This window comes from Argiope bruennichi, chromosome X2 (genome assembly GCF_947563725.1).
Source record: "Argiope bruennichi chromosome X2, qqArgBrue1.1, whole genome shotgun sequence".
NCBI lineage: Eukaryota > Metazoa > Arthropoda > Arachnida > Araneae > Araneidae > Argiope > Argiope bruennichi.
In genome coordinates, this window is record NC_079163.1 from 39,766,485 (window position 1) to 39,793,672 (window position 27,188).

The 27,188-nt window shown below is 31.4% G+C and overlaps 1 protein-coding gene across 1 annotated transcript; it reads left to right on the forward strand.

Annotated features, from left to right (window-relative positions):
• LOC129959708 (acid-sensing ion channel 1A-like) lies at positions 1-26,493 on the forward strand. Its single transcript, XM_056072597.1, has 15 exons — positions 1-95; positions 465-540; positions 2,869-2,939; positions 6,803-7,133; positions 8,492-8,552; positions 9,636-9,778; positions 11,467-11,525; positions 12,220-12,380; positions 13,703-13,801; positions 17,056-17,176; positions 20,025-20,100; positions 21,341-21,395; positions 21,744-21,799; positions 22,374-22,449; positions 26,188-26,493. Exons 4-15 carry the CDS (start codon positions 6,826-6,828, stop codon positions 26,491-26,493), a joined length of 1,521 nt encoding a protein of 506 aa, XP_055928572.1. The 5' UTR covers positions 1-95; positions 465-540; positions 2,869-2,939; positions 6,803-6,825.
• Positions 26,494-27,188: the final 695 nt, after the last annotated feature.

Sequence of the window (27,188 nt, forward strand, 5' to 3'; positions counted from 1 at the left end):
AATCAACTCCTTTCATAGGTTGATTTAAAATGTTATTAAACGTTCAAATCAAGTTGTCATGAGAGAAATGAATCAAGATTCTCTGATTTTCTTTTGTAAGTAAGAGTTCTTTTATTTTTCTACGTTTCTTCCTTTTAAAATATAGATTTGGAAAAGTAAGTTTAAATTTTTTCTAAATAAATAAATTAGCTACAAAAATGCATATAATGTAAAAAACACCTCTTCTTTAGCATATATTTAAAAACATGATACGGTTGAGCAAGTGTCTTGCGTTCACTTTATAAAAATGTAAAAATATGCCAACCTAAAATCACTGAAACTTCAAGACTATGAGTGTACAACTCATTGTACAAAATTAGAGCGGAAATTTAAAAATTAATTTTAGATAATGTTTTTTTTTATATTGCTTTTATATTCAAGTCAAGGTATGTGAAATTATGCATAAATCTATTATTATTCTTTAGAAAAAAGGAGAAAAATAAATGAAGACCAGCTACACATCCTAATCAATATAAAGGAGACCAAAAGATTCCCGCTTTTGTAAGTTGACTAATGACATAATTACAGCACTTTTTTTTACCGAATATTTCTTATTAAAGGAATTTTTATAAAATTTTCGCCATTTTTTTTAAATATCTATATTTATCTAATAATCACGTAAGAAAATGATACGGTGACTAGTGACATAATTAAAGCACTTTTTTAAAACAAAATTTCATATTAAAGGAATTTTTATAAAATTTTCATAATTTTTTTTGGAAATATCTATACATATTAAATAATCATGTAAGAAAATGATGCTGCTAAAATTTATCATGTGTACTGTACTCAATAAATAAATTCTGACTGTAATGAGCATAATATCGGATTTTATTAATAATGGAACTGTTTAAGCATTTATATTTTTGCAAATCAGAATTTAAGAATAAGTCGCGGCTGTAAATACGCGGCTGTAATGGCAGAAACCTAAAGAACCGAAAAGAATTAACAACTTTTTATATCTGTCAATGTTTTGATATAGTTATTTTAGGCATAATATTTCGTTTTATAGTTCTGAAATTTTGACAACAGTTTGGCTTCATTGCCCCTTTATATATTTACCTCTCAAATGTTATAAATGGTTTTAATATTATTTCAGTGTCTTTGAGGTGAGTAATCGCGAATTCATAAATAATTCAATTTTATTTCATGTGGAAAGTTGACGATTATTTTCGTTGTACAAGTTAGAGTGTCTCACATTTTTTGTACTAAAATTCTAAAATAAAAATAAAATTTTGAAGATGAATAAAGTTACATATTGAACTCTAAGGTGTGCAGTTTATGCAAAATTCTGTTCTTTCAAAATTTTCACATTTCTGTTGAAGAAAGGGAATAAAACTGTTTTATTTACAGAGAAAAGTTTACAATCTGAATGGCTTTCTGCATGTATATGTGTTTACACAAATAATTACTGAAAGTTTTCAATACCAGAAATTGCACAATCAAACATTAAATACTTCTGATAAAGATATGACATTTAAATAAATAAATAAATAAATAAAAAGTTTATTCACCTCTAAGGAAATACGATTTTTAGTAAGTATATTTATATTTTTATCTTTGCTTACAAATTATTTATATAACTCTAAATACAATAAGGCGTTATTTATACATTTTTCAAGGGAATGATATAAAATAATACATAATAAAAAGACGTTTTATCAAAATTTTAATAAACCAATTTTAGTTATTACAAATTTAATGCTACGAATACATATTCAGTTAAAAGTAACATTTAAAAAGACTTTACGAGAGTTGTAGTATATTGCCACATAATATTAAAAACAAAAACAAAATTTTAAATTTTAACATTTATCACAAAATTTAGAAAAATCATATATATATATATATATATATATATATATATATATATATATATTGTATTTCCTGAGTGCTTATAATGTATTTTTTTTTCTTTAAGCGATTAATGTCCGTGCAAGTAGGCATTCAATAAAAAATATTTTTATTGTCGTCTGACATGCTGGTATTTGTGGTTATTAAGTACAGCAGATCAAATTGAATGAGGTTTGTTGAACGCCTTTCTCTCGTGTTTTGACAAACAAAAAAGTGCAAATTGTTTCAATGGACCCCATTGTGTTTTTAAAGAAAGGTGGAAGTCATTTCACCGACTCTCCGACCCGCCTCCAAGGCACATGGATAAAAAACTGAATGACCGGACCACATCAACAGAAACACTGGCGGGAACTGTGGTTGAGTACTAAAGGCCATCACCGGCCATGGTACAACCCTTCCCTAAGGAAGTACGTCCCGTCATCGATGGGAAGAGCCAAATCCCCACTTTTTCGTGTACCCTTCAGGGTGACGAGAACCAACCACCATGCCGAAAACTTCTTATCCTCATTTCGAGGTGCCCGCCCCTAGGGAGATTAAAGAAAGGTGGAATAACTTCCTCACATTCTACCTCATTGTCGCTTAAATTATCTCTAGACAATTTGTTTTTTAAGCATTTCACAATTACAATTATTCTGCAATCATGAAATCGGTATCGCGTTTTCATACTCCTCGAAAGTGATATCTATTCTCAGGAGATTCCATTAGTCTTCATCCATGATCTCAGATTCGTACTGTCTTTCGTCGACATCACTTACATCAATGCTGTCACATTTCTCTCGCTTGAGATCTGGAAACCTCTTTTAATGAAATAATTTTTTATTATTTCATATTTAATTTAACTCAATATTAATGTTTGGAGATAATATTATTGCTTGAAGTACATTTATCGTCCCATTGACATTCCCTATTTTGATGCTTTGAAGTATAAGTTGAAGTAAATCTTTTTTGTAGAACACTTTTTTCTTATAATTTCAGATCTGAGGGCTGTAGTTCGCTCTTGCAATTTGTGGAGAAGAGGGTGGACATATTTTAACATTTTGCAAAAAGTCAGTTTCTTTAAAATTTCTTTTTTTAATATTATTATCCATTTTTTTAATTACCCAGTAAGAGTGTTAGCAGTTAAACATGCCTAAAAAATGCCTTTTTATATGCTTCAAAACTTATTAGTAATGTTTTAATATTTTAAAAATATGTCGACTTCCGTGACTTCTCTCTATTTAGAGGAGTCATCACTTCCAATGTTGACACAAAATGGCAAAAAAGTGTAGCAATTGTTAGAATTCTTCTCACTGTAGCATCTGTCATCGTTAATTGTGAAGCTGTTGATAATAGGTGACATTATCATCAGCTCTGTAAACGCTCTTTAGCAGGAATCCATCAATTTTGAAAAGTTTTGAACCTTTCATCAACATTTTCAGTTGGCATATCTTTAGATTCTCTGCTTACCACTCGACTTGAAATTCTATGTAACATTTTGAAATCATGAAGCCATCTAGTTGAAAAAAAGATTTTTTTTTTACCTGTTTCAATGCTTTCTTTCTATTTCTCTTTTTATATATACATGGGCTCATTCACAAACATATTTGATTCATATCACTGGGTTAAAAATTTATTCACAAAGTTCTCTACTTCAGAAAGTTCTTGAAGACCCAATTTTTTCGAAGCAGCGTTCCTGCAAGCTGCTGCCATGTCTTCTATTTTTTATTTTCCATAGATAATTTACTTTTTGTCCTTTTTTTTGCCAATTCTACCATAATTAATACTGTGCTCTTGCCAAATTCTTTTAAAATTTCAGTTTTACCTTTCAATGAGAGAACTTTACGCTTTCGAGAAATAAACAAAATAGCGGTAGGAGAAAAAACATGGATGTTCTTAGTTAGAAGAATTCGAGAATGATGTTGAGGTAGAAGGAAATTTGAAATAGAACAGTCCAGTAAAGCTATGGTAATGTTTCCAGACGTTCTAATTTTCTAGCATCCTTTTTCTGAAAATTCCGGAACGTTACGTTATTCTCTCTGATTTCTTGGAAAGGTTTTCATTTCCAAGAGAAACGAAAAATAAATAAACTAACGGGGCAGAAAATTGCAAATTTTTGAAAAGGGAGATGAAAGTTTTGCATCATTTGTATTGTCTCAAATGCTCTCAGTCGTATTTGCGCTTACCGATTAACTAGTGCTATTTGTGCTCAAGCATTAAAATGGTTACCACATTATGAACTTTATAATATTTAGCGCATTGAAATAAATGAGGTAATCAGTCAATGTCAGAATCAGAATGATACTCTGTGCCCTTGATAACGCAAGGAAGCTTCCGTGAAAAATGCTGGTGGTTCTAATTATTGTTCCACTGAAGGGAACGATTAATACCGAGTTTCAGAAGAATATTGAAAATAATACATTAAACTGGAGGTTTCTTTAGATCTCAATTTAAAATATTTTCTTATTTGATTTCTAAAAAATTTCTAAGATATTTCTCGCGTTCTTAAAGGGTAAATGTCACTTTTACCGTAGGAAAAAGATGATTGTTTTATGAGAAATAACTTTCGACAATCAATCTCTTATGAAAACGAGAAATATGCATTCTCTATAGTCCCTCTAGATGCTCGCCAAATTTTCCTACCAAAAGTAATTAAGCTGCAGTAAACCTACAATGTGAGCACAAGTTCTACTATTCTTTTGCATCACACAAACGAAATATTTTATCATTGCAGTGATTACAAATGAATCGGAACTGTGATTAAATGAAGTGTAAATGAGAAATTTTTCTTACTTGGATTAGTAAAATAATTCATATCGCATTAAAAATTCGGATATTACTTAAAAATTAACTATATAGCAAAAAATTGTGCACATTAAGAAATAAAAGAATCAAAATTATTTGTAAAGCTTTTTATAAAAATTATAAATCAATAAGCATTCCTTGGTCCGCTACTTTTACCAAACATTATTTTATTGTATGAAACAATACAGACATCCAAGTTTTTTGAAAAACACATAAATCTAGCAAAAAATTTTGTTTAAATAGAATTTAACGCTCTTTCACAGCAAAATTTTCCTATTATTTGTCATATAGAGTATTTTCTTCATACAGACTAGTATAACGGTTTTGTAATTGGATTTTGTGACAAAGCGAGGATTTTAAGTTTCCTTCAACATAAAAACTATTCTGAGAATCTAATTCAATTCCTACTATTAGTTCACACTCTCCCTATATATATTTATATATCTTGTTCAAATTTCCAAACGGTAATACAATACTTTTTATTCATCCACTCAAGTTCAAATACATTTTTTTAAACTTGTAGTGGATGACACTTGATGTTAATACAGTTTTTTCAAATATTAATTCATTAATTATTAAATTTACTTAATTTTTAATACTTTAAATAGAGTTTTAGCAGTTTGTAATGAAAATTGAAATCAACAGGTAATAGCTCAATCGGTAAAATGCAAGGATTTCAGTATTTTTCACGTGAAGGTGAGTTCACTTCTTGTGAAAGTAGGAATTGACTTAATTTTTTTTATATATATATTACTTGTTTTGGTTCTAGCAGTAGTTTATCATAAAAAAATATAACTCGTGTTTTTACTTTGGGTTAAAATTTTTCTCGATGTCGTTAGCTATTGATTTGTATTTATTGAACCAGGGTCACTTTTGGTTTTTCTGGCCATTTTCGCTAAGCTTATGTCACTTGTATTTTGAAAATCTGTTAGCAAGAAAGCGTTTCAATCATATATTTTTAGAAAACAATGACTACTTCTCCGCGATAATTTAGAAGTAGTCAAAGCTGTAGCTGCTTTCAATATTCTAAGGTTTAAATGCTGAAAATAATTGGACATTTCGGTGAAGTTGGGTTCTTCCAATGAAAGAATTACGAAAAAGGATTCTAAAATCAAATTTTATGTAATGCTGTTATGTAGAGTTTCTTCTAAAAGGAAAATTATGCATAATACGTAGGAATGAAATATTTCATCGATCAAAAAAGATTAATTAAAAAGATGGAGAATTTTAATCATGAAAGTTAGAACGGTAAAAGGGAAACGAATCATCTATTTTTCAATTAATCATCTTGTTACCGAAAGCATAACGTATACTAAATACCTTATGTCCAGTAGTTTTTCGTTTCGTTTCCAAAGTAAAACTTGCTTCTTACGTAAAATATTTACAGATTTATTGAGAATTAATTCTTTCAAATAATATATGAGATTGTACTAAGATGTACATCTCTGTCTTTCTGATTTAGTACGTTAAATTGTACCATAATCAACGAATATGGGAATTTTTATTGTCTGTGAACATAAATAAATCTACGTGGAACGTGAAGATATTTTAATTTAATATAAGCAATAATAATAGCAACTTATTTATTGACAAAGTATGACAAATTTGAAACTGAAATAAAAAAATATTTAACTAAAGCACAGAGTTCCAAAGAATTTGATATGCACTTGAGCTGCACCGAGAGCTGAATCGTTGACAGATAGGGAATAGAAATTCCCCTCCGGATAATAAATAGGAAAATAAAATTAAAGCGCGACAATAAATAAATGATGCATATTTTCGGTTCCAAACGCTTGTAAATATACGTTTATAGGTAGCTGTTATGTAGTGTAGGGTATTCATAAAAATAAATTTATTAAAGAATAGTTTCTTTTAATAATGTTAATTCTTATTGCTGTTTTAAAAATTTAATTCCTGTTTTCTAAAAGGATAGTGGTAAATTATTTTCCTCTGTAAATAAAAATAAAAATGGATTAATTTGCAGTGAATGCTCATTAAATGAGGTTTATTTGTCCATTCACTATGTAGGTGTCACTTATGTGATCCTCATGTCACCATTTGGAAGAACAAAACCAACCAAAAATTTATAAAGAAGATTTTTTTAACAATGACTTTATTTTTTTCCCAGAAGAAGCCGATACATTTCAGGATATGACCGTGAGCAGTAGTAAGGATCGTCGCCGTCGGATGGTAAAGAACGGAGTGCGCAGTGTGTGGCAATACTCCCAGCAGATATTTGCAGTTTCTGCTGTCAATGGAGTCAGCCATATCGCTCTTGCGAGATCCACAGGGCGTCGCCTGTTATGGACGACCCTCTTCGGTGTTGGCATCATCGGCTGGTTTTACCAAACGACTACACTACTCGAGTACTACTACAAATACCCTTCCGTCGTCAACATTCAAGTGGAAAAGCCCCAAATTTTAGATTTCCCTGCTCTCACATTGTGCAATGTCAACAGGTGAGACTTCACGTGGTAAATGAATTAACCCTTTAAAAGGCCATTTTTTTCTAGTCATATTATGTTAAAATATTTTTAGGCTTGAAATTAGAATAAGAAAAGAAATTCATTTAGCTTATTAGATAAATTTAATTTGATTAATTAATTAATTTGGTTAATTAATAATTAAGTAACAAATCAAGATACATCATTTTGTGTGAGATAAAGAACTGAAGCATCTAAATTTCTGTCTTTCTAAAAAAAATTGTCAGAACTTACGCCAACCTACATAATTTCATACAAATATTGATAAATTTGGTGGGAAGCATACTTCCCACGGCCCTAGAAAGGGTTAACCCTTTCTAGGGCCCCCTTTCTAGGTTAACCCTTTCTAGTTTTACTTCATGGGAAAACCAAATTTTTTCACTCAAATTTATATCTCCTATTTATGTTTACTTGTTACTGACATTTATACTATAATTAAGAAACTTTCTTTCTTTGATATTGAAAAGGACATGCTGAGGTAGGAAACCAAAACTGCAAATTTAAAATGCACGCATTCCGGAACACTTTATAAGATGTAAAGTTCATATTCATAACTGCATGCTAAGTAAATTAAGTTTTGAATTAATTTATAAATTTTCGTAAATGCATTTAAATTTGGCTTGGAGTACTAGAAAATTACGATTATATGAAAATTTGAGATGAATATATGTTTCCAATACAAGAGGCAGAGTTATAAAAAAACAACTTTCTCCTGGAAAGCGTTTTCATGAATATATTTATTTGCTTCCACACAAATGTATAATAAATTTGTTTTAATATTTTATAACGTTTAAAGTGTTACTAAGCATTTTATTCGGTAAATTTTAATTCTGAATATTTTATTTTTATAAATATTTCACTGCGTAGATGTAGCAAGTTCAACAAAATAAAGCTACAAAAATACTTTTTTCTGCTTTTAAGACATCTTCTAGCTATCTTATTGAATAAAAAAAAAGTTTGTTTTCTTTCTGTAATATCGAGGTCGAAGAAAACTTTCAGTATTTTATTCAATAATTTCAAGTAGAAATTGTTCTTTTTTTAAAAATATTCTTTTTTGATTGAAACTTTTATATATGAAGAAAGAAAGATCGTATATCATTGAAAATGCACCCAACAATGTTAAGCAGTCCAAGGCATACTTAAAACTATTAAGGAAACCGTTTACAAACTCAGAGATTTCTAGTGAAGAAATTTTTTCAGTTGATTCTTTTGGTTCTAATTAAATTTTCTCAACCACGCATATCACTTTTTATTTCATCCTCAAACATTATCAAATAAAGATACCTTTAATTGTGGTGATTACTCAGGATTGTTTGCTAAAATTTTCATTTTAGAATTCGAAGATCTGTTTTTTGTCGAGAATTCCCGAAACGTTGTGGAGAGCATGGCATAGAGGTAAATTCATTGTTTCTTAAATCAAGCTAAGCAAATACTGTAGCTTTGGTTAAACTATCGTAATTATTCATGTTTATTTCTCTGATGCATGCTTTTTCAAAATTAAAAGAAAATAAAAAAAATATAAAAATAAAATTAAAGAATAGAAAGCACATAAAATAATTTAACGCTGCTAAATAATTATATGATGCTGGCTGCTGAGCAGTGTGATTTTACACCAATGCGACAAACTTAAAGAAAGGATAGAAGTGCAATAGCGATTTGGAATTATTATAATATTGTAGAGTTGGAAATGCCTTCTTTATTAAATAAAAAACAAAAGGAAGAGACAGGAAATAACAATAGCGACATATAGATGTTATAAAGACTTTTAGCCTTTGATTTATTTTATAAAAATCAGGAATAGAACAGATTGTACTTGAAATCTTGACCCCAAATTTTTATACAAACGACTTGATGCTAGTACAGCATGAAACCTAACATTCATGAAAATTCTTGTCTTCTCTGGAACATTCAAGACAGCTATAAATATGCAAACGACAAGGTCTTAAACGGATTTACCTGAGGTATCAAACCCTTTTGTTTTCATATGACTCCAGAAGAAGCCAAGGCATTCGAAATTCAATAACCTATTGGGCCGATGAGATGGACCGATACGCCTGCTCCAGTGCTGTCAAGTGTAACGTTTATATATCCATTGCTAAAATGACTGGAATTCCTTTTGTGCTGTTACTATTTTGAGAGAACAAAGATTGGGGAATATGTTTTTTTATTGGCAGGACTTGACGTGGAGAGGTCAAGTATTTCCTAAAGCCCAGGCGAGAGAGCATGAGGTAATGTCTTTTGAGGTTGTCTCCAGCAATTTCGACTCAAATACTTATAGTAAAATGACGTTAGGTTTCACATGTAATGTCAAGTTCCCTTATAACTCCCATGAAGAATGCGTTTCTCACAGTACAATGCTAGATGATTCAGAATCGTCTTTGTGCCGTCTACTCTTCCCGCAAGTTTGTGACACGGGTGTTTCTTTAATATTTATTCATACATTTAACACAAAAGTGTTTGCGAAACTGTATTTTGCAGTTGACAGAAGAGGAAATATTCAACATTACGTTAGACTATCAACGCAAGGGACGGAAATTTGAACTCGGTCACCAGTTGGAGGACATGGTGGTCAGTTGCGAATTTTCAGGTCTCCCTATCCTAGACACTACCAGCTGTCTCAAGTAAGTTTTTATTTCTTCCATTAAGTAACATTCCAAAATACAAATGTTTATAGTTGCCGTATTATTCTCGAATATTTCGGTTTTAGAATGAGAAAATGAAAGAACATGTTATGAAATCGACGACGATATTTCCCCATCTACTTTAAAACTTACATTGAAATATTCGCCTTGATTGCTTATTAATTTTTAAGCATCTGATATATAGAATTACTTTCACTGAAAGGTGATGCGGCGGATGGTAAGATCTTTTCTTCAGACATGGACAAGATAGATCCATATTCGAATCTCGAATTCCACAAAATATTTTTGGTTCACATGGGTCTGGTGTACGTTAAACTTGATGTAGAGAGTCAGACATCCTTTCTCTTTGGTATGTTGTGAAAGATTAAAGAGGAAGTACTGGGCTAGAAGTCGTCTTCGGCATTTGATCATGGTTCAAAAATACGAGATTCATCCTAAAGTAGATTTTATGTCCCTGTTTCACAACGGGATGCTAATGTAATTAACATGGATGCAACTTTTTAATCCGATTCTAAATTTATCAAATTTAATCACACATGGAAACTATGAGTGTATAGACAATTTTCTTTTGTATTTATGAAGTTTTATAAAATTGAGCGAGTTAACGCTTCGTTGAGTATCGTTTCAAATGAACTGTGAAAGATAGTTGAAGTATCACATGTGTTTAGCAATGAAGACTTTATAAAAAATTTAGAGCAAGTGCTTTTAACGAAAGTTCAGTAATAAATCATGGTTATTTTAAATAAACTATATCTGTATTTTTTAAAATTATTTTATTTACCAATTTTAATATACAGGATGGTTATAACTAAATTTTCACTTAGAAATGGTCATAAAAGGAAATCTACTAAACCAAATGTTATCAAACTTGGTGATAGTTTAAAGAAAGTCGTGGAAATTTCTTTTCCACCAAAAAAAAGTTCAAAAACTCAGCACCAGGAGGGGAAATGGCGCATTATGCAATATTGTTAAGCAAAATAGGACATGAAGACATCGGTTTAAAATGTGTTTCATTGTTTCTGAAACGTGTTACAAAGCATGTTCAATGTGGTGTCCACCATTTTCTAAAAGCAAGTTAAATCGCCTTACTGCATTCTCAAAAGTAGCTCTTAGCATATCAGAAGGAATGTTAAGCACATGTCGGTATATCGCATCTTTCAGTTCCACCAAATTGTTTAGATTTTCACCATAAACAGTGCTTTTGAAATAACACACATTCAACAGGCTTTGTAACATGTTTCAGAAAGGATTAAACACATTTGAAATTGATGTCTTCATGACATATTTTGCTTAACAGTATTGAATATAGCGCCATTTCCCCCCTGGTGGTGAGTTTTGAACCTTTTTTGACAGAAAAGAAATTTCTAAGACTTTCTAAACTATTGCCAAGTTTGATAACATATGATCCAATAGTTTTCCTTTTATCACTATTTCAAAGTGGAACTTTAATTATAATTATCAGATTAGCGAAGCAGTCTAATTTGATCTTAGTCATATTATTATTTCAATGTAGAATTACTTCTGTATGTGTTCTTTTATAAAGTGGTCAAAATTTATTCTATGTTATAATATTCAAAAAATTCGACTTAAAATAGCTTTTTCGCAACCTACAGGTACTTCAGCCTCCTATACGATCCTCATTTAGGCAATTGTTACGTTTTTTCTAGCGATGGTGTGAGACAGAGGCTCTACGTCACTGAACCGGATGCATGGCAGGATAAAAAAGGTATGTCACTAAAAAAAGGACACACACACACGCGCGCACACACAAATATGTTTATATTAGTGTATTAAATATTCTTGCTGTAACTTTTTACCGACCAAAAATATTTTCATTAGGTTTCAAACCTACAAATTTCTTTATGATGCATTTAGGTAAATGTTGAATTATATTTTAGCGTAACTTAACCATACTTAAGTGATATTAAGGGATTATTTATTGCACTTAAGGGATTCATGTTTTGTACGTAAGTACAAGAACTGATGTAAAATGGGTAGAAAATTAAATTAAAATAAATGTATTAGTTTAATTTAAAAGTTTTCAATTTGAAGTTAAAAATTAACTTAAAATCAATCAAAAAATTTTAGCCTTTCTTATTCATTAACCATAAAAAAGGAAAATAGTTTCTGATGTAAAACTTTAAAATATTTTAAAGATGATGTATATAAACTTTATTCGTACGTCATCGAAATGTTTGATCGAATATCGAAATGTTCGAAAATATTTGATGTATATAAATTATTTTCTGGTGTATATAAATTTTAAAACATTTTCACTTTTCCATGGAGAAAAAAATTTCTAAAATTCGAACTGATTACAGTTCTTTGTCCTGAAAATTAGATTGGTTCAGAACTCAAATCAATCCGCAGATATTTCATTTCAGTACCAAGCATTTGTTTATGATATATTTCATTTACAGATATGGAACTTGTCTTGAATCTAGAGAAGGATGAATATCTAGATGAAGACGAGACTCCTGGCCTTATCGTGACGCTTCACGAGGATATGACCATGCCACATGTTCTAGCTCACGGGGTACATGTCTATGCGGAGCACACTTACACTTTAGCTGTTGAGAAGGTCTTTCGTTGATTTCTAATATCTAATAAAATTTTTGGACAATAATTATGAAACATATGTATGGCTATGAATTATTTTCTATTAATTTTACATTTTGAACAAAGCAAGAACTTTGGTTCTTTACTAAGAATATTATCAACCAAGTTCATTAAAAAAATTTCTAACAAAAATTATTGAAGAAATAAAAACCACTGTAATTGCTGTAGATTAATGCAACGGAACTGTATCACGTTCCTTATATTCTGGGATTCATGCAAAAGCTCGAGGAAATTTCTTTAACTTCCTACAATATATAATCCTACAATATGTGAGCTTTCCTTTACGCCTGTACTGAAATACGTAACAAACTTCGCTTCATTCCAAAACTATAATGGCCGCTTAGCAATCACTTTCTTTTCGTCTGACTTTTGTCGCTGTCGTCGGGTTTGAGGGTCGAAATTATGTTTTGTGGTGCATATAGCACGAGATGCTGTGATCGACAAAACTTGGTGCTTGGGAAAGGTTTTTTAAGCTTAATGCAGGAACAGCGGGATATAAATGAACTCGGACGAAGCTGGGAAGATGCAAGGATCATAGTAGTTAGAAAGGATATATATAACGAGTTTTGCTTAACTTATATGAATAGTTTTTAAATTTTTCCACTTCATTTTATGTGCACAGTTTAACTAATACGCCTGATTTTCGTTTTCGCTAAATCATGTCCTATCATATTGACTAATGGTGGTGTCATCTGTATTTGTATGAGCATCGCTGGAAAAGGACTCTACTGCAATATGAGCGACATTGTATTCTGCTGTTATTAATTAACTATTTATTGTTTGCTTAAACGTCGATGACTTCTGCAAATGCTGTCTGGTATACGCTTCAGTTATATTTTACCACCTATGTTTTGTATTTTCTTGTGAAATAAAGAGTCATATCTATTATCAAGCTTGTTTGACCTTTCAGCATATACTGATTTTCTCTAACGATATTAAAATTTTAGTTTTTCTAAGAACTACTGGAATTTTGACAGATTAACCAAAACCATGAATTTATGAACTGAAAAAAAAAAGATTGTAGTAGTGAAACATCTATGACCACTTTGAACATAAGGCCATTGTACTTAACAAACGACAGTCACGTTACATATATCACTGTAAGCAGTGATATACTGCTTACATACATTTCACTGAAATATATAGAAAGGAGAAAATAAAGTTTAAGAGAATAGTCGATTAATAATAAAATAATCTACAAATCTTAATTTGAAATACTTGCTTGTATAGTAAAATTATATTATTTTGTATGATCAATTATATACTGATTAATTTTATTTCTAGGTAACAGTTAATCTTCTAACAGATCCCTTCGAATCCAACTGCACAAACTTCAAGAAGTTGCCATTCCAATCAGAGCATCGCATGGAACTTTCACCCAGGGTAAAATTTCATCAATACACAGACGAAACATAATCATTTCTTTTATTAGAAGGACAAAATTTGAATATAAACAATAAACAAAAATTACTAAATATTGTCACGTCAGATATTAAGAGATAATGAACGAAAAGCAGTCAAAAATTAAAAATTATCTTTTCAGTTAATAAATATTTCTAGTCATTATTAAAGATATCTTGTTTAAGATTTATAATAAATATACATTTTCTTTGAATAAGGAGACGTGTAGAACGGACTGCGATCCTCCCCCCTAGAATTTTTTTCTAATTGATGTTTTGGTCAAAATTAGTCAGTAAATTTTTAAGGTATATCTAATGAACCATTTATTCCGCACATTGAGGATGTTTGTTTAAATATCATGAAGACCTTAAATAAAGAATATGAAACTTTTAATCTCACGTTGAAATTTATGCGAAATATTTATGGACATTTACATGAAAGATTTATTTATTGAAAGAAAAAATGTTCTATTTTCTGCGAAAGCGTCAAAATTGTCTGCTACTCGGAAAAAATGCGATTCTGTTTCATTTGAATCTAATACTCACATTCTCTAATATATAAATATGAATACATTCATATATTAGAACACATATGAATATGAATCTAATACTCATAGATTCAAAATATAGGTTTTTAATTAGTAGATATCTCATATTGCTATTTTAAATATTAATTGATTTTCTAAAGCCGTCGACGTGTATCAGATTATATAGTTAATAAGATTTGTTGGCAAATAACAACGACGCTAAAGGGAAACAATTATACGGAAATAAATTTCATGGAAAACATAATCAATGTAGAATTATATGTCGATTAAAAAAATTCAGCCAAGAAACCATCTTTTTCTTTCTTTTTTAATCTTGCATAGTTTTCAATAACCATAGTTTTTATTTTCTTCAGATTGGAGCTATTTTCCGAATTTATACGTTAAGCGTGATATACAATAACAGGAAAATAAGGACAACGTTTTCGTTATAAAACTACAGTTCGATTATAAACAAAGGTACCCAGATTCAACAAAAGTTGCGGAAACAATGAATCTGACCCTCACAGAAGTTTCTACAATGGGCATGTCTCAATCGAGCATGGGAGAGAAGACAAGGAATAATGCACTAAAACTTTGGGATGTCTTCCAATAGTGGGTGTGATGGTCCTGATGTCTTCCATTCTTCGCAGGCATCCTGATGCCAATTGTTTCAATAGAGTTAAAATGATGCCAGGAAACCATTATAGCCTCAATTAATTCTCTTTTATTTGATGAACGCTTCATATGTACAAGAGTTTTCCAACGGTGCCATAAGTTCTCAATAGTTTTGAAGTCAGGATTGTTTCCTGGCCATGATAACAGTTCAGTGCTCTTTGCACTAAAGCACTCTTTCGATATTTTTGCTGTGTAGCAAGGAGCTGAATCCTACTGAAAAATAAATGATGCTTTGTTGGGAAAGTGAACACAGATGGAAGGTGTAAGTTATGGCTCTAGAATAGTGTCAATGTATTTTCGTGCATTTAATGTCCCAACGATAACATGAAGGATGCCAATACCGTCTGCTGACATGCATGACCAAATCATAACACTAACCGAGTTCTTCATAGTTGCCTGAATGCAGTCAGGATGTAGCTCTTCGCCTATTCTATGTCTTACATATTTTCACCATCACTACCGAATAACAATATCTTTGTTTCATCACTCCGTATAACTTGTAACCACTGATCATCTGTCCATTTAATGCGTTCCTTTGCCCACTGTAATCTTTTTATACGCTGCTGTAAATTGAGATAAAGATTTTTTTGTTGAATTCTACCCCATAGTCTAACATCTAATAATCTTCTCCTGATTGTTCTTGAACTGACATAAATGCCAGCATCATTCAATTGACTTCTGGTGGCTACTGATGACATTCTTCTATCTTGGAGACATAGTCTTTTTATTCTTCTGTCATCAACAGATGTGGTGCACCTTTTTCAGTCATTTCCTGCTTTGTATTTTATTCAATTTCTCTCCTTATATCGTAAACAAAACTTTCGGACTCCAGATGTAGTCACTGAACCACCCACCTGTCTTGCAATATCAGCATAGGAAAGACTACATTTATGTAACACAGTAAACATAGCTCTCCTTCTAGGTGTCCAATCTATTCTTTTATTTAATGTCATTGCTTCTTGACTAAATATTTGAAATATTTACGAAAATTCCTATATATTAAAAAGTTTAACAAAATTTCTTCTAACATAAAAAACAATCTCCCTTCTACAGAAAAAAGCACAATAATGATTTGTTACAACTTTAAACATGATGACAGCTTCTGCTAGCAGTTGTTAACATTTGATTGGTTCCCAGAATAATATCAGTGATTTGTCACGAAAGTTAGAAATTACAATCCACTTCATCACTATCTTTGTTATTCAGATTAAAGTAAGAATAACTTTTTTGTATTACAAGTATTTGAATTTTGCTTTTTGTATTGAATTCCGCCTTAATTTTTCTTTAAAAGAATATGTAAGAGTTTTCATTTTGTGAAATGTATCATTTTCTATAAGCATACAAAGTTAGAAAACATAACGATTTTCAAAAGTGTCCACAATTTTGGTCACCACTGTATATATATAAGGTCGGCGAAGATCATAAAGTCAGTCATTTTTAGTTTATCTCCCTCCAAGGTTGGATTATTCCTTCTAAGGACTTTTAGGCAACGCAGAATTTGGTGTCATGCTTCTAAATCCACGAACTTACATATTGATTTTAATATACGAGGGGTATTCAGAAGCTAAGCAAATAAATATAAAAACATGGGAAAAATCGTTTGAATAATTTTCTAAAATTTAAACGCTACTTGATTTTGCTTTGAGTACGCTCGAATACATAGTTCTTTTTAATCAAATAAAAGCATAAAACTAAATCACATTCAACAAACTGCCTGAAATTTCCGAGACCTTGAAACTCTCCAAAGTTATAGGGCCCCTAGGCTATTGCATACATTTCCTATTTAATCTGAATCTTTTCCCTCCATAGTGAGTTCCTCACGTTTGAATACTTAATTACGTTTTGCAATAGAAGCATTATAGGACTCTTTTGTCCATAATTCAAATTTGTGAGGCCAGTCCCTAAAAGTAATTTTATTGTGTAATTTCAAAATGGAGCATCATAGAAAAATAATGAATTCAAAGGTGATTTTAATTAATCAAATGAGTTTACTAATTTGAATTATGTTTTAATTGATATTTATTTATCACTATAGATGTGTACTGTAGAGTGTCTACTTTACCACCAAAAACGAGAGTGTGGCCATAACTACGTGACGGATAACGTTGTTTTGTACTCCGAACGCATCCCTTATGATTCAGAACAAGTCACTCGAGGTAAAGGATTTCTTACACCTGACCTAGATTGAAATAAAAGATACAGTTTTGATATTTCAAATAAAAAGAATTAAAAACCGTTTAATTAATGCAAGTATAAAATAAAATATGCTTTAATAAAATTTCACTTTGAATTAATAATTACAAAAATAACACAAGTTAGCTCTACACGCTGAAGAGTGTTCGTTTCTTTTATTGGTATAATTGTATAATAAAGATAATTTTTAATTTTAAGTAATGATAAATAACAATATTGCTTTAAATCGTTGTAAATGACAAAAGAAATTATTTATTTGCAGACATATTTCTATACACATTAGTGAATAACTGCAAAATTCTTCTTTTTAAAACAATTATTACTGTGCATTTCTGACAAATATTGATAATTGATTTTTGAAAAAGCTTATCTGTTTTGATAATTATAATCTAGCACACACGTGAAGAGGACGAAACCTGTTTTAAAGTGGCGAGATTTGCTTCTAAATTGTCCTGAGCAATTTCAAAATAAGGAGCTAATAATTATTCATATTAAATTATTTGCGTCTAGATCTTAAGCCAGTGGCTGTTTGTGTATTTGGGCTGGAGCTACAACACTCCTTGCAATAATTTCAAAAAATTCTTTTCCATAGTATCTGTTGACATTTCCTTACAGATATTTCATTGATCTCGTGAAATTACAGATTTCCTGTAATAAAAACTTAATTATAAAAACTTATTATTGCTCCACAAATCTAGAGAGCACTTAGTCAAAAGAGCAATTATGACTTGTTTCTCGCTATTGCTTAGCATCGTTATCAAAATCAAACAGTTGACGTAAAATAGGGCAAAATGGTGTTTGTGGGCTTCAGAGATTTAATCAGTCTTTTCTCAATCACAGGGAAATCGGAAATTGGAATTAGCCCTATTTCTCTGTTTATTTCCTCTTAAATTGAGTTTTCCGTTTCATTTCCTGTTTAATAAAACTATTTTATTTCCTTTTAAACTGTTTAAACTTTTCTCTAATTTTTAGCTTTAATATTCAACCGACTTCCTGCTTAGCATACCTTTTTTTTTGAAAACTTCTTTGTATTTTTTTTATATAAATAAACGATTTATATAAGATAGTTGTTCTAAAGAGAGAAAGATAAATATATTTTGAAGTATGTTTTTTATGAACTCATTAAACACACAATCAACCCTGCTTATTTAATGCCGTTAAAATACATGAAATTTCAGAATATATCAGACAACAAATACAAAAATTTTGGATTAATGAAGGCAGTTTTTTAAAAATTGTTTTTGCATGACTTCACGTTTATCATTAGGCGAACTATCACTGGCTTAAGTTAAGGTTCTTTTGAAACGTTTAAACAGTTTATAATCTGGCAGCAATTTTCTGCGTTGTCGTTGTACGTAGTTGTTCAACTAGAAGAGTAAATATTAGGAATCCATAGATTCTTTTAATCCCACCAAAGAATGTATTTTACTTGTTAGAATTTAATACTTTAACTATTCAGAATCGAAAACAAAAAACTGAATCATTCTTTAGAAAAGAAACTTAATACAAATTTCCATAATTTAACGTGTATAAGGAACCCTCATGTATAAAGAACCCTCTTACGTTTTGGTCTTAAAATTTGGGAAAAGGTCATCAAAGGTTTTTTTATATTTCTTTTATTTTAAGGCATACATAAAAAAGATATTTTTTATTCTTTACAGAAGTCAATAAATTCTTTTTCACTCACAACTTATTTATCAAAGTCATTTGCATAAATTAGTTTATTATCATCATCAGAGTCCCTCTCATTATATGTTGCATCATCCTCAGAAACCACCCATGTTGTTGCATATACTGCACTTTTTAAAGGTCTTTATATATTTTTTTCTTCATTTCATTCAACTAGTTCTTCTTTCAAGCCGTAAACTTCCTTAATTGCAGGCTTCTGGAATATTTTTTTTTTTGTATTGCGGTGTTGCATGTAATAAAGGCTTGAATTTGTACTACAATAATTTGTTAGCTAATTTATATCTCTATTTATGTCTATTTGTCGATAGTTTTTTATTTCTAAAACTATCCTTGTGTAAGACAATGTACTGTATTTTTGTGAACTAATTTTTGGGAAAATATGGTTTCATTTGCATGTTAAAATACGATAGATCAATTCTACTTTCCTGATAACGAATTCTAGAATTTTTTTAAAGCTTTTATATCAAAGGTATTGAATCTAAATCGAAAAAGATCTTGGTACAAACGAAGTGCAATTGAGAGTCCCAGGAACAACATCCTGTATTTTTGGGACCTAATTCTTGGGAAAATATGGTTTCATTTACATACTGAAATACGATAGGTCAATACAACTTTCTTGATAGATAATTCTAGAATTTTTTAAATGTCTTTATATCAAAGACATTGAATCTAAATCGAAAAAGATACTGATACAAATGAAGTACACAGATTTTGATTGAGAACCCCAAGAGGAACAACATCTTGTATTTTTGGGACCTAATTTTTGGGAAAATGTGGCTTCATTTACATGTTAAAATACGATAGGTCAATTTGACTTTCCTGATAACGAATTCTAGAAATTTTTTAAAGCTTATATATCAAAGGCATTGAATCTGAATCGGAAAAGATACTGGTACAAACGAAGCACACAAATTTTGACTGAGATCTGCAGGAATAAATTGTTATTTAAATAAGCTTAGAGAATCATACAAATAAATGTATTTTAGTTAAACAGAGTTCAGTAGAAAGAAAAATAAATTTTTGCAGCTCAAAAATCTGAAATTCTCCTCCTAAATTGAAATTTCTTGGCATACATATATACAAAAATGAGAGAATTCGAATGAGTGTATTTTATGTTTTCAGGTGATCGCATGTGTGCTGCCCGCCTTTCTGAGGCTTACAAGAATTTCTGCCGAACTCTTTGCAGCGTTCCTTGCCAGTAAGTGAGCTTCTTTTTACTTTTGGGATATATACATGAAGGGGGGATTTGGGATTGACACATTTGGGCTAAACACAAAAATAACAAAAGATACATTCTTTTTTCAAATAAAAATATCATTTTTCTTACACTTTCAATTCATATACATCTCTTTTTATAGAGGAAATCGATGCGAAGCTACAGCATTCTTTAAAAAAAAACGACGAAGCATTCTTGATTATTTTAATAAAGGAGTATAGTACAGGTTAAATAAATCCATACATTTTTAATAAAAATTAAAATTTCAATAGTAGCCGTGGTTTTAAGAAAAAGAATTTCTAATTAAAGAATCACAAACAAAATTTTTAGAGGAAAGTTTATATATAAATACCTAACCTGGATATTTTAGTATTGGAAAATTAAAAAGGTAAACTTTTAAATTTGTTGAGACTTTTGAAATTAATGAGATAATATACAGATAGTGACACAAGACGTTATGAAGTCAATATTTTTCAATTAAAGGCGGATTTTCGATCAGAATTTAACGATTAATTACCCTTTCCTATTATATGACATCTGCCAGAATTTTTACTAGAGGTTTATTTTGTGTTAAGTAGTAGATAACGTTGATTCATATTTAGTGCTAATTTAATGCTAACTAGTTAAATTATATCACATGCAATATATTTCTAAATATAATCGTTAAGTGATATGACACATTCTTATGACAAATTTTGAAGCATATATTACATATGAAATGTAACCATTGATACATTGGAATGTTAATTTTATGATGCAGTGTCATAAAGCTTTATTCTAATAAAATAGGCTATTTTCTAGAAATCTATCACTTAATTACAGTTTAGTTTAAATACAGATGAAACAAAAATAATTATTAGATTTTTAATTGAATTTAATGGTAATTTAATATTCTATTTTGACTGTAGTTTTTTTTTTTTTTTTTTTTTTTTTTTTTGTCGCACCTTCTATTTCTAAGAACTTCTTTGACGGGGTCATTTTAAAAAGATATTTTTTGTCACTTGAAAATGTCAACCACTATCTAGAATATAGTTGGAATCAAACTGTTTTTTTCAATTTTTAATTAATTGAAAAAACAGTTTTATCCCAACTATACTTACCTTACCTTTGCCTTATTATTAAGTTCCGCTTTAAAAAAACAATAAAATTGTCTGAACGTCTAGAGAATCTATATTTATTTTCAAAAAATTATTAAACTCTGTATGCCATTGTTTTATTACAGTGACACACAATACCCTGTTACCATTGATTCATCTCCAACTTCTGAGCATAAAATGGTAAGTGCAGAGTAAATATTATTTTCTTACACAAAATTGATGTCAAGATATAATTATATTTTCTGAAATAAATAAAAAAAATGACATTATTTCATCATTTTGTTTTCTATAAAAGATACTGTGTATAATTTTGACGAAGTCTGAAAATTTTATATTCCCTTATGAGAATCTTGCTTAAATCTCAATTTTAGGAAACATAAAAATCACGTGTTTTCACACATGTAAAAATCTTGATAAACAAATTATTCAATTTTCATTTGTTAAGTCAAGCAATGAAATGATAGAATTCTTGGCAATGAATTTATTTAAGTGTTGCAATCTTAGTACAGTTAATTCGTTGTGTTTCAGATAAGAAAAAGTGAAGTTTTGGACTCTTACCATCGGCGCAGGGGTGAAAACAAGAAGTAAGCTTAATTACTGCTTTTCAACCCTTCATAGATATGAATTTAGAATTAAATTTTTGAAACTAAATTTTGAATCAATTAAGTTGAACCACAACACTAAAAATAATTATTTGCAACTATTAATTTGCAATTTAAAGGCAAAGGGTACTACAGCGAATTTAGAAGATTGTCCCGTATTAACATAATTTAATGTGAAATGAAAAAAAAAAATTATCTAATAGACTCAGTATTAAAATATTCTAATTCTAAACAATTTTAGATCATTTCTGTATTACATGTACTTTCAAAACATTATTAATATGTTTACTAATTGTAGAAAACAATGTGCAACAAATGCGCAACTGGGGTGTTATGAGTCTCAACCATAGGTTTGTCTTTTACAGATTTGTTTCTGTTTCCAAATGTAAATTTTTAAAGTTAAAAGTCACTAGAAACGTTTTATATGAGTGGCCAGGGTGTTTTGATAAATTCGATAAACAAGACTATGTAATTTCAAACTTTGTTCCAGCTGATCGGAGATGAAATTGTTTGAGTATAAATTAATGTATTAGATACTTAAGTCTTACATTTACAGGATGCTGTTGTCTGATGTTCGTATCCATTACCAGACACTGCAACATACTGTGTTCAACCACACTCCAGAATTTACGGTGAGTTACTTATTACTGTATTTTGTAATTGATGTAATATTTTGAAAATAATGATTCAAGTGTATAATGACCGAAGATGTGAGGCCGTTGACATCATAACATATACCAATTTTTGCATTAGTTTGCTAACCATATCTATTGTTCAATATTTAATTAAAAAAATTCAAGATATTTCGTAGTAGATATCCTGTGGAAGAAATGAGCATTAGCTGGCATATATACACCTGATTTACAGATTGACAGAAGGAAATGCACGAACAGCAGAAGGATTGTATCACGAAAGATACCCTCAGAAAGATGCACCGGACTGGCGGATGTTTACTAATCTGCATCACAGTTTGTGTGAATATGTATCATTACGAGGTAATAGGCAAAGTGAGGGCAGGCCACGAGTGACTCGAACAAAATATGTTCACATGGAACAAAATGTGTTAGATACCATTCGAAGGAATCTGAGTACCAGCGTACCAGTTGCTGCAGGTGGAGGATCGCGGAGTATTGTTCATCGTGTTTTGAAACGTGAAGGCTTACACATAAACCATCTTAAAAGAGAATAGTCACTGTTCCCCACATATCATCCTGCGCGTGTGCGTTTTGCACGGTGTTTTCTCGACCAATGTCTCCGAGAAGCACATTTCCTATCCTACGTTTTATTTATGGATGAGGCGTACTACACGCAAGATTGTGTGTTAAGCCATCACACTGCGTATTTATGGGCTAGCGAGAATCCCCATGGCTTGAGACCAAATGCTGCCCAACATCGCTTTTCAGTGCATGTTTGGACTGGTGTGGTTGGCGACCTCCTAATCGAGCCTTACTTGCTGTCAGCACCTCTAACATCTGCAGATTATCTCATCTTTTTGAAAGAAGTGCTACCAAGCTTACACACACACACACACACACACACAGAGGGGGTCCAGGATTATTCGGACAAACTTTAAGTGGAGGTAGGGGACATCACAAGATTTCAGATTTGCATAGCAACCCATGGGCGGAAACGTGGTTGGAAAGTAGTATGACAGGTAAAAGAAACGATGAGACGTTAGATTGAGATCATCTGAAACATTTATTGGTCAATGATGTTACATGCGCTGTGGCAGATGATATGTGAAAATCTCACAAAAGATGTTCAAAGTTTCTCCAATTGCTAGCGATGCATGCGTTACACCGTCAGACCATGGACTGGCGGACTCACTCAAATACACCTGGATTTTATGGATATCCGCAACAGCACAGACGAGTCTTGCAATCAGATCCATTTCGGAATCCACAGGTGTTACGTACACATCAATTTTCGTTGAACCCGAAAGAAAGAAATCCATGCTTCTTAAATCAGGAGAGTATGGTGGCCAGGGAACCGGTCCACCATGCCCAATCCATCGGTGACCAAACACCTGAATCAAATGCTCACGAACACGTCAGACATTCTGAGGTACAGGGTCAAGTAAGCTTGGTAGCACCTCTTACAAAAAGATGAGATAATCTGCAGATGTTATAGGTGCTGGCAGCAATCAGGGCTCGATTAAGAGTCGCCAACCACACCAGTCCAAACATGCACCGAAAAGCGATATTGGGTAAAATGTGATCTCATGCCATATGGATTCTTTCTAGCCCCTAAATGATCATTCTGGTGGCTGAACACACCATCTCGCGTGTTGTACGCTTCATCCGTAAATAAAATGTAGGATAGGAAATGTGCTTCTTGGAGACGTCGGTCGAGAAAACACCGTGCAAAACGAACACGCGCAGGATGATATGTGGGGAACAGTGACTATTCTCTTTTAAGATGGTTTGTGTCTAAGCCTTCACGTTGCAAAACACGATGAACATTACTCCGAGATCCTCCAACTGCAGCAGCTACAGCTGGTACGCCGGTACTCGGATTCCTTCGTACGATGTCTAACAGATTTTGTTCCATGCTGGAAGTTCGAGTCACTCGTGTCGCGCCCTCACTTTTCCTATTACCTTGTAATGACACACATTCACACAGATTGTGATGCAAATTAGTAAACATCCGCCAGTCCGGTGCATTTGTCTTTGGGTATCTTTCGCGATACAATCTTTCTGCTGCTCGTGCATTTTCTTCTGCCAATCTTTAAATAAGGTGCATATCTGCCAGCTCGGTGTTCGTAAATCGTTCCATATTCCTCTGCGGGTGATGACAGCTCAAATGATTTCGGCAATGCAAGTCGGTTTACTCCAATGCTTTTGTGAACAATGGCGCCTAGCGCCGACAGAAGATGTTTCCGACCGTGAGTTGCTATGCAAATATAAATCCTTGTGATGTCCCCTACTTGCCAATAATCCTGGGACACCCTGAAAATGTATATGATTCTATTGTGTGTTCGCATTCTTGAAGACCGTCCCATATATTTTTCACATAAAATGAGTTTTCTCTTTGGAAAGACTGAAAAATGTTATAATTCTAAAAGAAATCTTGGATTTTTTAAAATTTTATTTCTAAAAGAAACAATTTCTTAAATAACAGAAGTAGTAATTTAGAGCGTCAAAATGTCCGCATATGAATAAACAGATATTTTATATATGACAGGTGAAAAATGATCTATATGTAAATCTATGTAGTCAACTCTGACTTTTAATCTACCTTGTAGTGCATCAATAATCAAGATAAATTTTCTATCTTATTATCACGATTTTCCAGTTTTTGGCTAGACTTTAGACTTTTAATTACATGAGAAAATGATATAAATTTTTCCAATGCTCATGATATAAAAGTAAAAAAATGTTTCATCTGAAATATTTCTTTCCATTCAATAGGCGTATCTACAAAGACTTTTCGTGGACAACTCAACATTTGAAGCGAAAGGAAATATTAGAATTCAACGAAAATTCCTGTTTTCTGTCACTTTTCTTTTAAAAGTAACAATTTCTTAAACTGTTTAATATAGAATGATCGGAAATTAATACGGATACTTATTCTCCAAATTTTTATGATCTTTCTCAAAATATTCTGATTATTAGCGGTGTATTTCGCCTTTCTTCCAGTCTCCAATCACGCACTGGAAGCCATTATTTGACAGGCGCTTCAAAATCACTTCCGCAGCTATAACCATCATCTCTGACGATAGAAAACGTTTAGCCCGGAGGTGATTCTTCAAATTTGACAAAAGAAAAGGTCTCATTGGTCTAAATTAGGATTGTAAGGAGGAAAGAAAATTCACATTACTCAGACACTTGCCTTGTGCAATTTTTCTGTGAGTGACATCCAATAAAACGTTCAGTATTTCGGATAGGTCTCTTAATGTGCTTTGGCTATTTTTTCTCACTGTCACAGCAGCTGTTCATTTCCGTTAAGTATCCACTAGAGAATCGGTCACATCTTCCATTAAAATCCATTATCTTCCTTCATTAAACATTTTAATCATCCTTTAACTGTGCTATAGGGAAGAATAAATTCCCCATAAGCTTTCTGTAGCATCACGTAAGCTTTAGCTGATGGTTTTTCCGAGACAAATACAAAAGTTTAATGCATTTTTCGCAATGCTGCAACCATTTTTGGTGTAAATAAAAGTAAAATGACGTGTACTTGGACAGCTGCCAACGCTACAGTAGTGACGTCATAATCGTAAAGCATGCATTATCTGTTTTTTACTTATCCCGTTACACATGCAGCATTAATCAAATTTTTCTTACCCATCCGTAAAAAAAATTATGACCAATCTTTACAGAATACCCTTCATATAAGAACTTTGCTAAGAATCCCAATTTTTTTTCTAGACGGAGCTTCTATTCAGTTATTTGGGAGGTATTTCTGGCGGATGGCTAGGCATATCCCTGCTCGAATTCTGTGCCTTTGTTGAAGGATTATTTTCCGTCATCATGTATGCCCTTCATCTCTGCTGCTCCTCACCAAAAACCAAAGGGCAAAAGAAGGGGAGAGGATCATCTAAAATACCATTCTCATCCAAGAAATCTCACAACTCGTTTCCCACGAAGTGTCATTGCAACAGTGGTGTTCTTCTGGGTTTGCCAGTTACTAAGTCGGGGCGTAGAGTCCAAGTTCTGCCCTATGCTTTCTACTGAACCTTATTTATGGAATGTATAATTTAAAATAAAATTTTCTTATTAGATATGATTTATTTCTCAAAAATCTTCATCCCCCCTTTTAATAGCATAAAATAGATAAATAAATGTCTTTTAAAGTTTTTGAAGATTTATTTTAAATTTGGAACAATGAATCTTTTAAATTTTTTTTTTTAATAAAAACAATTTTTCTGGGAAAATCACCTTCTTTGAGTTTTGAAATCAGCTTTTTGAGTAGTGCAACTTGAACTAATATGCGACAAATATCACCCTGATTTTTCCAGAGCAATTCATCATTTTCATAAGTTCCTATGGTAAATTTTTTCCACTTTCCCTTCTCACATGAAATTAAAATTATTTTGTAGATAAATTTACTTTATTGCGTTAACCCACTTGTGATGTCTAAAATTATATTTATACTAGGACATACCTTTCCCCTCCCCAGAAAAAGGCTGCCTTAGACGGAGCTTCTGTAGTAAGATTTTTTTTTTTTTTCAACTAAGCAAGTGTAGTGCAATTCTCATTGGATTAAGCTCATCTCGAAGGGATGTCTGATTCTGTCTGATTGCAGTAAATTTTTTCGTAAAAGGAGTTTCGCTCATTTCTTGTTTTTCATGTTAACTGATTTAGGAAAGCAGCTTGTGACTGTGAAATTTTGTTTGCTTATCCAGAAGCGATATCTACTTTTTCCCAAC

Excerpts from the sequence above, each read along its gene's own strand:
- LOC129959708 (XM_056072597.1), top strand. The coding sequence starts at position 6,826 with ATGACCGTGAGCAGTAGTAAGGATCGTCGCCGTCGGATGGTAAAGAAC. Across the intron at positions 12,381-13,702 it reads ACACTTTAGCTGTTGAGAAG|GTAACAGTTAATCTTCTAAC; the intron begins GTCTTTCGTTGA and ends TTTTATTTCTAG. Across the intron at positions 17,177-20,024 it reads TTCAGAACAAGTCACTCGAG|GTGATCGCATGTGTGCTGCC; the intron begins GTAAAGGATTTC and ends TTATGTTTTCAG.